At 44.6% G+C, this 17,967-nt stretch overlaps 1 protein-coding gene across 1 annotated transcript in view; it reads right to left on the reverse strand.

Moving 5' to 3' along the window:
- The window catches only part of st6gal1 (ST6 beta-galactosamide alpha-2,6-sialyltranferase 1), a 204,973-nt gene that overhangs the window by 166,085 nt on the left and 20,921 nt on the right, over positions 1 to 17,967 (reverse strand). The window contains exons 2-9 of the mRNA XM_079566342.1: positions 17,056 to 17,262; positions 16,542 to 16,907; positions 12,674 to 12,754; positions 12,267 to 12,444; positions 10,641 to 10,738; positions 8,391 to 8,492; positions 8,075 to 8,249; positions 5,044 to 5,380 (exon numbers count right to left, since the gene is read on the reverse strand). Of these exons, the coding sequence (XP_079422468.1) occupies positions 5,112 to 5,380; positions 8,075 to 8,249; positions 8,391 to 8,492; positions 10,641 to 10,738; positions 12,267 to 12,444; positions 12,674 to 12,754; positions 16,542 to 16,907; positions 17,056 to 17,262 (1,476 nt within the window). The 3' untranslated portion in view covers positions 5,044 to 5,111. The remainder of the gene's footprint in view (positions 1 to 5,043; positions 5,381 to 8,074; positions 8,250 to 8,390; positions 8,493 to 10,640; positions 10,739 to 12,266; positions 12,445 to 12,673; positions 12,755 to 16,541; positions 16,908 to 17,055; positions 17,263 to 17,967) is intronic.

Consider the following 17,967-nt stretch of genomic DNA (forward strand, 5'->3'; position numbering starts at 1 on the left):
TTGACAGTATTTCTACCTCATTTTCTCCCATTTAACTCTAATAATGTTAAAAGTACTCTGTGATTTGTGTAATAGTGTTTTTCAAAATCATCTTGAGGGCCAGAGGTTCTGTGCCGGAGGGCCGGATTTGGCCCCCGGGCCTGGTGTTGCCTACCCCTGATGTAGCGAATTCACTGGAGAAAACCTTCTCATCACGGTAAGTGTTTTTGTTTAGAAGCTAACGGCTAACACTACATTAAAATAGTCGCTCAAAAAATAGTTAGCCTTTAGTGTAAACACTTTTTAGTAGGTATTTTTGTGATGTTTTTTTTTAGATACTAGCCACTAGCTTTGAGATAAAAAGTCCTACTTTAATAAGCACAGACGTTTCTTGTGGTCAAGAATATACATACAACGCGCTGTTTTTCACACGTAGCCAGTGACTTCCATCAGTATCCAGGGGCGGACTGGGACTGAAAACTGGCCCCGGACTCTGACCAGCCTGGCCCAAATGAGTGTAAACGCAACACTTTCACAAAGACATATTTTAACCTCTTACCAGCCGCCTTCACTGAGTGCATTTTCTCCAGTTCGGCTTTAGCCAAATCTAAAAGCCTCATTTGAAGTCACTTTTTGTCACGTTGTCGCTGCATTTTTGTCACATTTTCGTCATGTTTTTGTTGCTATCTTTGTTGTTGTTCATTCCTTTTTTTGGTGTTTTTTTTGCGTGTTTTCCTCACATTTTTTGTCACTTTCTCTGGCGTTTTCATTGCCATGTCATCGTGTTTTTGTCACTTTCTCGTTGCATTTTTGTGACTTTGGCTTTTTTGTTGGTTTTTGAAAATTGCTTTGTTGGTGTGTTTTCATCTCTTCTTGATGTCATCTTTTGTCATGTTTTGTCGGTTTTATGTCTGTCATTTTTTGGGTGACTATTTTGTTGTGTTGTCATCCTCGTTTTTGTTCGCTATTTTGATGCTTTTCTTTTAAGCTTTTAGATATGGGTAAAGCTTTGTGAAGGCGGGGGGCAAGAGGTTAAGGAGAAAATTGAGAGTCCGGTGGCCCTAGAGCCAGTGGCCCTTCTGTGCTCTTCCAGAATGGACATAGGGCCAGTCAGTATCTCACTGTCCGTGATGTTTTCTTGAACTTGTTGACTTGTGCAAGACGTCGCTAATCCTTATTGGGAAAATAGCGAGAGCGGAAGGACCGCGGCCTCCAGAGGTCGCACTCGGAAGTCTTGTGTCATTTGCGTGCTGTGAACCTATGGATAAGACGGCATCTTTGGGAGCTCAGATCTGCGCGATAGGTCCTGCAGACAAAACGTGCTGCTAAGAACTAAAAAAAGTCTATTAAAGGGGGGGTATTATGCAAAATGGACTTTTTCAAGCTTTACATCATGTTATTCTGTCATTCCCTCATTAAACACATGCCTGAAGTGTTGCCTTGGCACATTCACATATTTTTGAGTAATCTGTAAAAACTCTGATGGCGGCCATTTTAGGGATAGGTTTGCCTGAGTCCTCCTAGGAACGCCCCCACCTCCTGGAGACGCCTCCGAGCTTTCGTCACCAGCCGAGTAACCAACCACTGCTCCTCAGCAGAACCCCCTCCCCACTGATGCCACAGACAGCGTGTGGAGGGGGCGTGTCGGGAAAGGGCCAGAGGTTCTTAACCCCTTAACTCCCGCCTGAACCGAGCACATTTTCTCCAGTTTGGCTTTACCCCAGTCCAAAAGCATCTGGAAAAAAGATGTGAAAATAGCAACAAAACTGACGAAAACAATGATGGAAATGTGACAAAAAAGTGACGAAAAATGGATGAAAAAGTGGCAAAAATGTCACAAGAAATTGACAAGAAATTGACACAAAATTGACGAAAAATGACACAAATGTGACAAAAAAATTGCAAAAATGTGACAAAATAAATACTAAATATGACAAAAATTTGATAAACATTTGACAAAAAAATGACAAAAATGTTACAAAAATGAGTTGAATACCCAAAAAAAATTTTTTTATAAAAAATCTGACGTGAGGAAAAAGATCCTCTCGGTTCAGGCGGGAGTTAAGAGGCCTTTTTCGAGACATTCACTACAGCCATTTTGAGAGAGCAGTTTTATACAAGGCAGTTATTCTAATTTACTGCATTTACAGACCAACAGAAGGTTTGGTCATCATTGTAGTGTGATATAGACTGGTGCTATGTGGCTGAAAAAAGCAGAATACCCCCTCTTTAAAATAATGATTTCCATAACATACTTCCTTTGTTAAGTCACGCTCCCTAGTATGATGCGTTGCCATCTGTATCTGAGTGTCTTACTAGGGGGCCTAGCCGAGGAGTAATGGAGCTTGTTGTGGGAATCGCAATTTTTTATTTTATCGATGTTTTCTGGCAGACTAAGCATATTCAAAAGATCGGGTCCATATGAATGTTTCGTCTTATTGTTTTGCACAAGACAATCACTCAAATTCCCCTGTAGAGGTGACAAATTGGCAACCGAAGCTAGCGGTTAGCATGGAGCATTACGCTACCTTTAGCATTACGGTTGTGGTCCGTTATGTATGCATTATTAGACCGTTGAACCACTTCGCACCCCTCCCATGTCTCTATCTTTCTTTGGTAGAAAACACATCCATAATTCAGCGTTTCCGTCCCTTCGTTTACCCTCGGGCAGTTTCGACCGTGACCGTTTCGCTCCCATAGATGCCGTCGGTACCTGCTTGTGTGGACTGTGATGTTCTTCCTGCGTTTCTGAGTAGGATTTCTTACGGCTACACACGTTTCCCCCATCAACCCTTAATGTCAAAACTGTAAACAGGTTTTGTGACTCATAAAACAAAGAAAGGCAAATGTAAATAAAAAAGTCTCTTCATAAAAGCCAAAGGAGGAAAGAAATAGGTCAAACAGTGCAGGGATCAGTGGCTTTACAACACATTATATACAAACATCCCGGTAATTACAAGCTACATAATGGACACAACAAATTTATCGAAGCCTTTGGTTAGAAACTGCATTTTGTCGTTAGCCTACAGGGTTAGCAGTCAATCTAGCATTTATGTATTGAACCCAGAGTGCTTGAGAACTCCAGTGGATGTAGCTTATGTTTTTAGGCTAAATACTGTATTTGGCTATGACTTTTCCATGAATATAGCTTTGCCAACAAACAACAAAATCCAGTAATATTTACAGGTTAGAGAAAAATAGGTTCCATTGAGTTGAGTCAATAATTAGCTTAACGCTGTTCCACAATGTGTTTGTTTAGGCTCAGTCTTACAAGAATTTGCATTTTTGTTGTTGTAAAGATGTTCAAATATCGGTGACTGGAGTGATGTTGAGGACGTCTCAGAGACATACTCTATTGCCAAAAGTATTCAGACACCTGCCTTGACTCACAACTTACCGGTAAGTGACATCTCAATCAAAAAGGTTTAATATGACGTTGGTCCACCCTTTTTAGCGATAACAAGTTCAGCTCTTCTGGGAAGGCTGTCCACAAGGTTTAGATCTGTGTTAATGGGATTTTTGACCCTTCTGTCACACACTGAGAGTGCCTGGCACCCAGTCTCCGCTCTGATTCATCCCAAACGTGTAAATGTTGAAACAGGAACTGCTCTGTTCTTGAGCTAATCTGAAGGCCACATGAAGTGTGGAGGTCAATTGACTGCAAAAAGTTTGTTGGCCTCTGTGTGCTACACCTCTGACCCCACTTCGTTATTTTACTTGGTCTGCCACTTGGTAACTGGTTCCCAATCACTTCCACTTTGTTAGAATATCACAGACACAGACTTTGGAATATTTAGGAGTGAGGAAACTTCATGACTGGTCTGATCCCAGTACATCGCTGGGATTGACTGAGCTCCTGAGAGCGAGCCATTCTTTCACAGATGTTGGTCGAAACAGTCTGCAGCCTCTGTGCTTGGTTTTATGGCCATAAAAGTGGTTGGAACACCTAATTTCAACTGTTTGGATGGGTGTCCCAATACTTTTTGCAAAATAGCGTAGTTTGTTCCCCTGGACTCCAAAATGCATGATCGTACCTAACCACATTAAGCCCCCGACCCAGGAGAAAGACCATCTTAATCAGTCAAACTGCTGTTGTGTGAACAACAAATATGTGGTTTATGGCTCTCCTAAGCCCTTCTCTCAGAAGTAGCCGGACTATAAATAGGCGTGTCTTCCCAGTCCTCAATCACCCCATTCCAGTCGACTATATTTGAAAATCTTTACTACTATTATACCACTAAAACATGCCTCATCTTCACACATGTACAGACCCAAACCATTTCGTTTCACCTCAATGGAAGTAGGTCTATAAAACTGTCTAAGGAATGTGAAAGGAAAGTCTGTACACAGCAGGCACGTATATCCGTTACATAAGGTTTGAGTGCACGGCAAAAAAAGCCATATAGACATAAGTTCAAATAACCCAATCAGAATATTCGCCTTGATTTGAGTCGATTGGCCAAAAAGAATAAAATCTTATAAAGTATACCTCCTCAGAATGAGTCAAATCGAATTGAATGTTCCGAGTGAAATTTGAACTTGAGTCGATTTTCCTTTTCTGCAGTGCTGTTCTGTTTAGTGGCATCGTTTCATACGTTGATCGTGATTGGCACAGTTCGGCAGTGACTATGTTAAATGATCATGCTATAAACAGTCTATAGGATTTCATGCATTTTTCACATTCGTCATTATGGGGCCAAGTACCATCCAGTTTTCTTCACTACCGTCACCAAACGTCCGATATTCTGGGTCACCTTTCCTTTTCCTATTTTACACAGTAGAAAGTCAGTTGCTTATTGTGCATATGAAGGATGGCCAGTCAGTTTCAAAGAACATACAGGTGCAATCGAATCATTTAGAATGTCGTGTAAAAAAGTCTAAGCATTGTTTTCGGAATATTAGGGGGAGAAAAACAAATTGTAATCATCAAAATAATGAGAAATCAATGCCTGGACTGTCTGACTCTGTGTATTTAAACTACTTATACACAACATTCCTAACTGATTGGATTGCACATGTAGCTACATTATCAGGCCCGTCTCACGAAATATGAGCATGTTTTACTCAAGGGTGACCACTTCCTGTTCCATTGTTCTCCAATAAAAATGATCCGTGAAAAGGGTCTTTCCGAGTCAGTGGTGCGCCCCCTGTGGCCCCTGGGTGCAATTCAATGTGCTGAAGCCCGGCAGCGTGACCCGCCCGGACATGTAAATGTCTTTGTCGCCGCCCTGGTTCATGCGTTTGACCAGGTTCTTCTCGTACAGCAGCGGGTGGTAGGCGCCCAGCGTGCAGGCCGCATCGTGGAACTTCTGGTAGTAATGGCACAGCTCGGTTTTCCGCTTGGACGGCAGGAACTCGTAAACGTGCACCACCTCGCACAACGACATCATCAGCACCGTGCCTAATGGGGGAGACCAAAGGCAACAACGTCAGTGGACTGGGCTGCTTTACATAGGGTCAGCAAAAACACATACAGTGACACACACGACTGACCTGCTCACACTGTACAAGGGACATGACCTGAGCAGCGCGACGCCTCCGACCATCCCCATTTTGAGACCCTAATATTTACAACAGAACAGCTGGAAAAGCTAACTTCAGCAACTAATGAAAAAGTAGCCTAGCTTAAAGGAATAGTAGTTCGAATTCCAGTAATCTTCACTTTACTGCGCGGATGCCAAACTCCTCCTGGTATTATTACGCCTTACAATATAGTTCCCCCTTTTATCCGCTTAGAAAATCCACATTGTTGAATTTTGTGTACTTATACTTTGTAGTGGAACATTTCACGTAACCATATTTAAATAGGGAAAACTTGGAAGAGCTTGGTAGCTTCTATCTTGACCAGTTTTGGAGCTATAGAGGAGAGGGGGAGAAGCTAAATGCTAACGCCGTCTGCGCTGTGTTTACGTGACTGAAGGCACGGGTGAAGATCAGACAGGTCCTAAAGAACTCGTCAAAGCTAAGGTAAGAACATATCTCAGTATGTAAAAACAATGGCCTATTCCTTTAAATTACAGCCACTGGACTTATTCAGACTTTCGTGTCTGCAGCAGGGCTGGGTATTGTTCGATTTTTTTCCGCTACCTTTACTAAAAGACAATTTGTTTTCCATTTGTATCATAGATTTGATCTGAAACAACCTTCTTATAATGCTGATCTATAAAGATATTAAAAAAAAAAAAGAAATTGGGTAGCAGCTTGTGATACTTTCATATTTTCTGTGCCAGAAGTACCGAAACCTTCCCCCCCCAATTCTATATTGGTGTCATTTAACATTTCCCAGCCCTAGTCTGCAGTGATGTTTTCAGACATTATCAGTGGTGTTTTGCCCTCACACACCAATGTGCTCTGCCCCTGTGCTTCCCTCTGACCTGTTCCTGCAGCTTTATTTGACCAAGTATACGCTCGGCTTCAGCAGCACAAGGACCCCGCGACTCACGACAAATATCAAACATTGCAGAAAACCCTGTGACGGTATGATTTTCAGTCATAAGTTAAATGTGGTCCCCTCCTGGAAGCGCCACCTTAACGTGGTGGAGGGGTTTGAGCATCCAAAAAGATCCTGGGAGCTCTGTTGTCGGGGGCTTCGTGCCCCTGGTAGGGTCTCCCATGGCAAACAGGTCCTCGGTGACGGGTCAGACACAGAGCGGTTCAGAAGCCCCTTATGAGAGACCAACAGGCCTGAGAATTGTGAGGCCGTCCTTCCATGGACCTACCATCTGCAGGAGGAGCCATAAGGGGCTGGTGCAATGTGATTTGGGCAGCTCCAACAGCTGCCCCCACGACCCGGAAAAGTGGAAGAAAATTGAAGGATGGATGGAAGTTAAATGGTAAATGGACTCAACTTATATATACCTCTTCTATCTTTATCAGGCCCAAAAAGCTTTAAGGTGCATACACACCAAACGCTTTTCGGGTGTCAAAAACGCGGCTAAAGCCCGTAGTTAGACGCTTGTGCTTACCTGAAGTCAGACGCTTGTCTGGCCGTACGTCAGCGCGTGTTCGTAGCTACAACAGTCATCGTTAGCCTCGAGGCCCAAACACATTCCCAGCGCAGATTCAGCCACTGAAATAAGTTTGTGTTGTCGCCGCTTTTAATCCTGGGTGTTTAGGTAAAGAAACACTGAAGTGTGTCGTTGTAAAAGTCCCAGAGCTGCTGTAGCTCCGGTTCACAATGAAGCTCGGTGACTTGTTTTCATTTATTTATTTATTTTTTCTTGGCCGGCATAGAATCTGCCCGGTGGCTCAGCTACAACGTACGTCACTGTTGGAGAAAGCTCCTGATTGGTCGACGCTCGCAAATTTCTCCAAAAAGTTCTACATTTCCCAACTCTAGCGTGGGCTGCGCTGGACGTCCTGGAGGCGCGTCAAAAGCTCACCACGCTCGGAAAGCTTCAAAACGCGCCGCACAGGAGGCGCGTGACTCGCTGCGGGATATTTTGACGCTCCCTGAGGCGCGTCCTCCATGTATTTTCAATGTAAACCTGACGCTTTGCCGCGTTTGGTGTGAACGCACCTTTACAGTAAGGAACCAGTCACCCATTCACTCTCTCATTCATACGCCAATGCACGCAGACACTGGAGGCAAGTAGGGTGACGTGTCTTGCCCAAGGACACGACGACAGTGTGCGTTTGCAAGAGCCAAACCCACGACCTTCCGATCACGACACGACCCACTCTACCAACCGCGCCACCATTGCCCCTGTTCATCTTGAGCAGCTAGTCGCAGATCGTTCTCTGGTTTCATCTAGGACAGCTCCTATAGCCCCACATACTTCACGTCTCTAACGCTCGTAAAAAGTGGGTTAAATCACACCCATAATTCATGGCTCTTAGGCTCTTTTAACCCTCGCTACAAAGAGCCAGTGATGAATGTCCGTACAAAATGGCTGATAACATTTCCAAGAACATATACTTTGCATACAAGAATATCTCCTGTGCTGTGGGGTCTTATGTTTAAAACCTGTAGTTCAGATCTCTACAAACACTAAAAACTAAATCATTTTACATCATCAATGAGTATTATGTCACTTGTATCTTTTATAGTAAGCTTCAGAAGGGTGTGTGTGGCTCTGGATGCCTCTGGCCTCACCCAGCAGTCCGGAGGAGGGCGGGTTCCTCTGGATCTGCTCCGCCATGTTGGCCTGGATCCTCTGCCACAGCTGCCACTCGAAGCGCGGGTGAACGATGTAGAAGGGCTGGAGCGGGTGGAGCCTCCGGTACCTCTGGAACTGAGCGAAGATGGGGTAGTCCGTCCTGTTGAACCACTGCGGGACACGGATAGCACATTTTTGAAGGCTTAGAAGCAGAAATGAACTCTCTCCCCTCACTGCCCCCGTACGGTCTGTTCTGTCACTCCCCTGTATGTGGTGAAACAGAGCAGTGCCCCCCTGATGCAGAAGCAGTACCTGGTGTAGATCTGCAGAGAAAGGAGCAGGGTCCCAGGCCACAAGGATCCCAGAGCTGTACAGAGAACTGGAGAGGAAGCGGTGGTCCTCGGACGCCATCACCTGCAAACAGGAAGAACATGTAAGCCTTTATAATATATGCACAGGCATACAAATGTGGGACTGTCTCAGTGGCCAGTGGAATGAAGAGTGACGATTCATGTTTGTGTGTTTAAAGTGTGCAAACATCAATCACACATGTATTTATGACTCTCAGTCTTGGATGGATTCCGTTTGAGGATTGAGACATACGTGCAGGGGTGACGAACACGCAGCTCTTGATTAGGTAAGTTTAATATAATGAGGCACATTTCCCATAAACTGTAACAGTCTTTAAGAATCTTGACCAAAAATCCAACCTAGTCCTACAGACCCATCTCTACACACATGAATGAGGGGCCGTATCTCGCTGCTTATTGGGGCAGCGGCGGCAGCGCCTCAGTCAAAGCGAGACACACAACAGTCAGGCAGATCGCGGATCTGGGAACACTTTCTGTTCACTCTTTATTTGATGAAACTATAGGCCTCATATTCACAGAAGAAGATGAAAATTAGGAAATGAAAACAGACAAGTATATGATGCGACGTGCAATGTCGTCATTACCCGAAAATATGCAAAGTCAGTGACTTTTATTTCACAGGTGTTGTAACTGTAACAAATGCGACATAAAACACAATTTCAGATGTCCTGCAGAGGCTTTGAGCAGCCTAGAGAACTCTGCACAGTCCAGTCAGGACCACACTGCAGACTCTGAGCGCACAGGCCAGGGGCGAATCAGAGGAGGGGGCTCAGTGGGCAGGGCCCCACACACAAATATACAAAAAAAAACTTAGTTTATTTAATTTTAGCTGATTTAAATCTTGGTGAGGAGTAAAAACAAAATCAAATATCATATCATATATAATATAAAATATATATCATTATTGAAAAGAAAAGGAAAAAGGCCAGGCACAAAGTTGTAGTTTATGGTGATTAGATATAATGATCACCCCATCCATCCATCCATCCATCCATCCATTTTCTTCCGCTTTATCCGGGGCCGGGTCGCGGGGGCAGCGTCTCAGCAGAGATGCCCAGACTTCCCGATCCACACACACCTCCTCCAGCTGTTCTGACCCCGAGGCGACACCAGGCCAGCTCGGAGACATAGTCCCACCACCGTGTCCTGGGTCTTCCACGAGGGCTTGTCCCACTAGGACATGCCTGGAACACCTCCCGCGGGAGGCGACCAGGAGGCACCGGAACAGATGCCCGAGCCACCTCAGCTGCTCCTTTCGACGTGAAGGAGCAGCGACGAGCTCCTCCCGGGTAACTGAGCTCCTGATCAGCGATCCGATCTCGAAGGGTGCGCCCAAGGAAGCTCATTTCGGCTGCCTGTATTCACGATCTTGTAATGATCACATTATATTTAATCACCCACCAACGGTCGGTGATTACCCCAACCACAATGTTTTTAACATAATGCTGTGAATGTTGTGACTGCCTGCAAGTAATATTGAGCATTTGTTCTTGTTTGGACACGACACCACTACTAACTTAGGCAAACAAGAGAAGAAGAGCTGTGCCTCCTGACGATCCACTCGAAAGTCTCATGCACGTAGCCCATTGCACACAGTTGGTTTCATTGTAATCACATTTTGCAGAAATGAAATCAAACCTCAAAGGGACATTCAAACCACCTCCAGCTCCAGCTGTGCTGTATGACCAAACCCAGGAAACACCTTCATCAACTTATTTCCTATATTTACATGCACAGGTTTTGTAACCATTTTAATCCACACCATGGAACACATAATAATTCTTCTACAAAAATAATTCTCTCCAAAGGTTCCAAATTGTTGGCAAATTATAGGCAATGTTTAGGGCAGCTCTGCAGTGATGGTAATGATTATTAAACACAAGCCTCCAATTATTTAGGCAATGGTCGTATCATTTAATCAGCAATCAACATAATATCCATGGGGTCTTTGGATGGATTAAAATGCCACCTCTGTTGTTTTCCATCTCTACAAACATGAAGCAGCTCATAAGTCGGTCTTCCCTTAAATTCAGCGCTCCCTAAAATGCTTAAAACTGAAACGTATTGCAAATGTTATCACAATCATAACACTGGCACTGATATGTTTTCCTTCACCATTGTAGATATTTGGGTGAATGGTTATATATCATGCAAATGTGAAATGTGGCTTTGTTTTGTGGATATGATGAACCTGGGAGTTGATGAGGCGCAGAGTGGTTTTGGAGCCGACGTCGTTCTCGAACCCGACGGTCGGAGCAGCGTTGAACCGCAGCACGGCATCATGGGAGTCTGCGCGAGAACGAGAAAGCAGAGCAAGAATAAAGAAGTGAAAGTAGAACAACTTGGTCCGCTGATAAAGGGACAAACAGGAAGTCTTGTAAATGGGAAAACGTCAAACGCAAGAAAAAGTCTCTGATGATCCTGGCGGCTCTGCGTCTGCCCATTGTGCGGAGGATTTCCATTGTGTCCGAGCACCTCCAGACCAAGAGCATGTAGTTAAAGTGGGTGTAAACAATGTCTAAACCAGTACTGAAGCAAAGGCTGCATGAAAGTTTTTATGAAAATGAATAAAATAATAATGTAATTACAACGAAGCGGTGGGAATACAACACCGGAGCTTGTATCACGTGTCAGTTGGTTCAGTGTTTTGAAGCGTTTCTTTGGCTCAGTGAGATTCCCGGCTTTGCATTGGTTCAAATCATGCGTGTCCAAAGTGCGGCCCGGGGGGCGAATGCGGCCCTCAAAGGTGTGGAGCACAACTTAAACCTCTACTAAGTACACCTAATCGAAGGTTTCACATCACTGAGCATCCATCTGTGGCCCCTCACCCCGTATACACTTCAATATGCCACCCCCCATGAAAAAAGTTTGGACATCCCTGCTGTAAACAGTTACTAGTCTGATAAAACACACATATTCAGTCAAATAATGACTTTAAAATAGAAGTAGGCCTGTGTTTTGCTGCAGCTTGTGCTTCAGAACTATTCTGCCTCCAGGTCCGCAGCTTTATATTATTACTTGCTGTTCAGAAGCTGCAATGATGAAACGTGTCCACTAGATGTCAGTGTTACGAGCTAGACTGAGCTAGTTTTACGATTCATCTGAAACAATCTGGCAAAGAAAGCCTCAGTGCTTCACAGGGCTCCACCCGCCCACCACTACATATTATCCAATACTTGGGTCTTAAAACATAGGGCCTGTTCTCGTGTTTCTAAACCCAGGCTGAAGACTAGACTCAAATCTTCCGCTTCGAACCTGATGCAGTCAGTGGGCTGAACATGGGCAGGACAGACACCCATGGCGACGGAGCCAGACTTGAATAAGTTCCGTGGGTTGGAGATGCGTGTGGGTGTGGGGGGTGTTGAGAGCCTGCTGCTGTTTTGATCATGTTTCTGCGGTGTGGAGAGCCCCGCACACATCTGCTGCCAACGTGCACAGACATCATTCATCCTGGTCTGTCGTACATGTTTTTAATGATAAGGGAAAGCGGAGTACCGGAAGGAAACCTACACAGACACGAGAACATGTAAACCCCACTGAGGAAGGCCCCCGTCCGGCAATTTGAATACTACTCCAGGAATGTGTTTGACGGGATGGTTATAGCCTGGTCCATACCAAACCTTTGTATTCATTTCGTACAAGGGTCTGGAACGCGGCCACTGAGATCAGAGCCAGACGTACATGTAGGGAAATTATAATTGACCAGAGTTTACGGATGGCTAAGGCCAGGCTCGGATCATTATAGCATGGTTAAATTAGCATGATGTGTCCACTTTAAAACACCCAGCGGTGCACTGCATTAGGAGGCCGCCCTCACCGATCTCCTTGCCCAGTCTGGAGTTCTTCATGGAGCCGGCGGAGGACACCACGGCGCAGGTCTTGTACGGCCCGATTTCGGAGGTGATGTTTCGGACCGGGAGCTGAGACGACCAGGGCAGAGAGGCGAAGGGCTGGAGGTCCTGCGTCAGGGTCGACACCTCCACCTGCTCCTTCAGCTTAGACAAGAAAAAACATCACCATTTTTACTTTGTTTCGTAAAGTTTGAGCTAAGGAATGAAAGAAAAAACATTCAAAATCCTCCATTCACGCCACATTCTCATCAGATCAGGGCGAAATAATCTGATATTCTTGATTATTACAAGCTTTGCAATGTAAAATTGTGGTTTATATCTTGACACACATAGTCGTGATTATAGATTGAGTGCTAAATCTTGCCCCCTGTACCTGGCAGAGCAGCTGAGGTCCAGTCAGCTTCAGTGGCGCGCCCCCACGGCCCGGGACATCCACTCCATACCTGTTCATGGCCTGAGGAGAGAGGAGAGGAACATCATGGTTTCATCAAAGTAGCAACTTTTCTAATTGTACCTATATGAGGGATATGACCGGCTATTAAGTTCTTTACAGCATAAAGTCATCAGATCATGACTTCAAAGACATTGCTCAAGCAATGTCTGAGTTTCAGTTCTCCTGCACCTGCAGTTTATGAGCACAGATGTTTCCTGTGAGGTTATTGTGGTCAACGCAATGTTTTGAATGTGCTTCCAGTCGATTGCAGTAACAGTAACTCGATGTCCACAGGAATTTGTTCATTTGGGTGAGAGATATTGTAAGAAAAAGAAACCCTCATCTTGGGAACCCCCTCCTGGAGCCGTCACCTTAACGTGGTGGAGGAGTTTGAGCACCCAAATGATCCTGAGGCCTATGTTGTCAGGGGCTTCGTGCCCCTGGTAGGTTCTCCCAGGGTCTCCCTAGGTGACGGGTCAGACATAGAGCGGGTCAGAAGCCCCTTATGAGAGACCAACAGGCCCGGTTAGAATCGTGAGGCCGTCCTTCTGTGGACCCACCACCTGCAGGAGGAGACATAAGGGGCTGGTGCAATGTGATTTGGGCAACTCCAAGTGGAAGAAAATGGATGGATGATGGATTGATTGATTTATGGATGGATTTATGAATGGATGGATGGATGGATCTTGGGAACCACAGGAGTTGGCACCTGGCTCCTTAATAAACTTTGAAGTTGTTATAATTTTTTGTCCTGTCATAAAAGCATTAACTGAAAGTGAGCCTTTGTAGCTTCTAGAGCAGATGTGAGACTTTACATTGGTCATACAGATCAACAAAAACTATTAATGAATCAGGCTTTGAAGATCTGGATTGGAGCTAGTCCTTGAAACAATGCATTTATAAAGTGCCAGGTTTTAGACAGTTCCAGACAAGGACAAAACCTGGAAGACTTTTCCAAACCAGGACTTGGAATGCATGGGCTAATCTGGGACTAAATAATCAAACAGGACTATTTTCAACTGGCCTGGCTGACATCTATGTGGTGGCACGAGTAGATCCGCCCCTGGCAATGGCCACTGGCTGCTCTGCTTTGTGACGACGACACTAGGGGTCCGCCATTGCTGTAGTACCTCCATATCGCCGCTAGTCCCCCATTGGAATGCATTGAACTTTAGACATGTTAAAAACAACTTTAAAGCCTGGTTTCTAATTTTCCTAAACTTTATGCAGCTAGACATTGCTCCTGTGATAACGCTGGGTTCTAGGAATATGTTTCATCAGAGCTGGGGAGGAGGAGTCTGTAAATCCGCCATGATTTCCCCCTCGAACGTGGTCATTGTGGTAAACAGGGAGGAGTGAGGAATGACTATTAATAATTAATAACATGCCCCTAAAACAGTAAGTATTTCTACATCTCAAGGTTGACAGTGTTTCCCAACTAGGGGTATGGGGACCCCAGGGTATACGCGAACACTTAGCAGGGGGTATATTTCAAATCTAAAAGGAAGGTGAAACTGAACAGCATTTCAATATTATTTATTTACAGTAACATTTCAGAATGTTTGTGAGACAGAGTTGGCATGTTGGTTCCCAGCTTTAATAAAGGCGTAGGGAATGGTTTGAATTGCTCTTTAATGCTTCCAATTTGACGGCACTGGACACCGACCTGTGGCCCTCCGTGCTACACACACTTCAATGTGCCAACCTGAATGGAAACACCTTGGACAGTAGTTTAATGTGGCCAGGAGTTTGATTGCAGTATATCAGAATAATCCTATTTTGATGTTCATATCTTTCTCTCTGTTTCCCCTACAATTAAAAACATGTACAATAGGCCAGGATGAATGGTGTGGGTGTGACTGTTTGGTGGTGGTCTCCCTCAGGCGAAACTGAAGTTACAGACGTAGCTTACCACCACCAAGTATAGCGTGAATGTATTTTGCACGATCAAAAACGATGTATACTAGATTAGTATACATCTGATGCCTGAGTCTCTGCTTGTGCATTAGTATTACTAATGCACAAGCACAGACTCAGGCATCGGTTTCTTGCGTGAGTCTGTGCTGAAAGTTTATGTGATGTTACTTGAATGAGAGATATGTTTTTTATAAGTTCTTTGAACTTCTTCCTGCTCCTTTTGAGCACAATGGTCTTTTTTGTTTATTTCTTCTGTAAAACTGTCTGAAATACTTAAAAAGAAAGGAAATTGTCTGAAGTAAAGTGCTTTGTGACCATGTCTTTGAAAGGTGCTATATAAATAAAGTCCTTCCCTTTTATTAGGTACAGGACATTTCTGTTAAGTTTTTTGTTTGTTTTGTTGTTTTTAGTTTTTAGAAATAACTCGGTCATTGCTTTGTTGAGTTGTGGTATGACCATAGTGCACGTGCGGAGAGTTAAACAATGTTTTTCTTTTGAAGGTGAAGCAAACGTAAATGGTAGTGTCAAAACTGTAGTGATGGCAAAAAAATCACACTGGATTTTGAGCCGGTTTGCTCTCGTGTCACATGAACCTTGACCGAGAAATTCTATTCTTCACAATAAGGCGATTCATTATTGCACCGATTGAAAGTTTCACAATAGATTTGTTTGGAACTGTAACTTCAAAGGCCATTTTCTTTCCATTGTGGCGACAAACTAGCCTGGGAACACCCATGCTGCTGTGTGCGCTTGAATCATTGAATCATTTCAACCTGCACAGCAGCCTGGGGACCATGGCCAAAATCTTCACATGGATTGGGGACCAATCACAGACTGAGGAGGGACGGCGAGACGATGACGAGCAATTTGACGTACAGAAGCTTGTAGTTTGTTTACGGATTTACAGATCCAACATGACAGCAGCGACTCCATCTTTCAATCAAGTTTAGACCGTGTTGTAAATAGTCTAGCTCGAAAGTTTACAGCGGGTACGTCATACGTCATCTGATACGATGATATGATTGATATGGCTACGTACAGACACATATGATAGATCAGGGGTAGGCAACGTCAGGCCCGAGGGCCAAATCCGGCCCTTCAGCAAAGAACCTCTGGCCCTCAAGATGATTTTGAGAAACATTATTACACAAATCAGAGAGCACTTTCAACATTATTAGAGTTAAATGGGAGAAAAAAAGGCAGAAATACTGTCAATGCACCCAATGAGGTCATATATTATGTACAACACTGGCGTTTGAAAGAAGTGCACTGGAAAAAGAATAATCGTTTTAAGGAAGAAATGACATAAATCTACTTGAATTAAGAGATTAAATCTAAGGTTTGAGTAGATTTGGTCTGGTCTTAGATGAGATAAAACCTCTAGTAGTCGTTATTCTCTTAATTCAGATAACTTTGTGTCATTTCAAGGGAAAAACAATTATTTGTCTGATTTCAAGTGGGTTTTATTCGTGTTCCATTGGCATTTGTATCTTGGATTAGTTCAAACTGACTAATGGCTTGAATTCATCAATTTCTAAGTCATTTATCTCATTTAAGATTTTCCAGTGTTGTGCTTCACTTTGGGCTATTAACCATAATAATTAGCGCCTTCGGCCCTCGGTCGATTTACAATAAAGAAAATCGGCCCTCCGCAAGGAAAAACTTGCCAACCCCTGAAATAGATGATCAGCCCAATAAACGGCTATGGACGATCGTAAACCACACCTCTCCTACGAGAAAATGAATTTGTGGTCCCCAGACTAAATATCACTTGTGACATTTAGTCTTCCGATAGCCAGGCTAGCGACAACCCCCACTTTGCTCTAATCCACAGTTGGCAGAGCACGGTCTTGTTTACAAAGGGCCTCACCTAAACATTCATGGTTCTCACCTGATAGTTCTGCACAACTTTCTTGAGCCGACTGGAGAGTTTGCTACTGGACATGTCGTCGTCCCAAACTTGTCCCAAAAGTCCGTTGGGTCCGAAAAACTCTGCGTCGCCCGATTTCCCGGCGAGCTCGCCCCTGCGTCTGCCCCCGAACAGGGTCTCCAGCGCTCGGGTCAGAGGTCGCGGGAACAGACGTGCGAAGAAGCCGGTGGTGGCGTGGTCCTTGGCTCGATGTTTGGTCACGGCCTCTTCCTCGTGGGTGTGGTTTAGCATGGACAGCACCGGGATTGGTCGCTTTGGGTCACCTGGTACGACTCCAGGAAGCTTCTGAGGGTCGACGTACATCGGCTTGGATCCTCCACGAAGTACCTTTAAACAAGAAATAACAATAGCAGGTGTTCAGTGAAACATTTTTTTTACATTCTTCACAATGATAAACAAAGTCATACAGCACATATACCGAGGCTAAGGTGTCTCTACGGGTGTATGGGATGTGGAACCTCTTGTCATGTCTCACCTTGGCGACAGAGTGGGTCCGGGGCTGTGCTCTGGTGCGGGCCTTGACTCCAAAGATGGCGTCCGTGACTGGGACACTGTTTTCGGCGCAGAGGGCATAGAGCAGCGCCATGGAGACGCAGAAGAAGCCCATGCAGAAAGCTCCGCGCCGCGCCCTCCTCCTCATCCTCCACAACGGGCTCATGCGGTCCATCGCCGCCCCCGAAATCTGACCAGAGGAGACAGAGCCGTGAGAACCATATAAAAGTCCAATTAAAAACAAAGAAAAAGGTATGTGTGTTCTTAAAGGAACAGGCCACCGTTTTTCCATACTGAGATATGTTCTTACCTGAGCTTAGACGAGTTGATGCGTACCTGTCTGGTCTTTGTGTGTGCGCTCAGTCACGCAAAATGACCAAAGATGTTGTTAGCATTTGGCTTTTCCCAGTATATTCCTATAGCTTCAAACGAAGGGGTGAAGTTGGAAGCGACAGGTACGCATCAACTCGTCTAAGCTCAGGTAAGAACATATCTCAGGATGGAAGAACTGTGGCCTGTTCCTTTAAGTTGAATGGATAATCACAGCATTAGTGGACATTAGTCAGTGATCTGAGAGTCAGCAAGGACAGTTTCCACATTACCTCGTTGTACAGCCAGTGTTGCCACAGTTACTTTGAAAAAGTAATCTAAACTTAAGTAAACTTAGTTACTTTACTGATGACAGCTTTGAAAATAGTAATGTAATGTTTTCATTGATGTTTTATCTGTGTTTTGACCCTTGTTTTTACTCTGTGAACGCCCTGTGCACCATTTGGCTGCTATACCAATACAATTTGATTGATTACTTATTTCCATTAGAAATGGACCGTAGTTGTTGTGGGTGGCGCTGCCACAGGTGGCCGTGAGCGGCCATGACGCTGCTAAACTCTTAAAA

This window comes from Gobius niger (genome assembly GCF_951799975.1).
Source record: "Gobius niger genome assembly, chromosome: 11".
Lineage (NCBI taxonomy): Eukaryota > Metazoa > Chordata > Actinopteri > Gobiiformes > Gobiidae > Gobius > Gobius niger.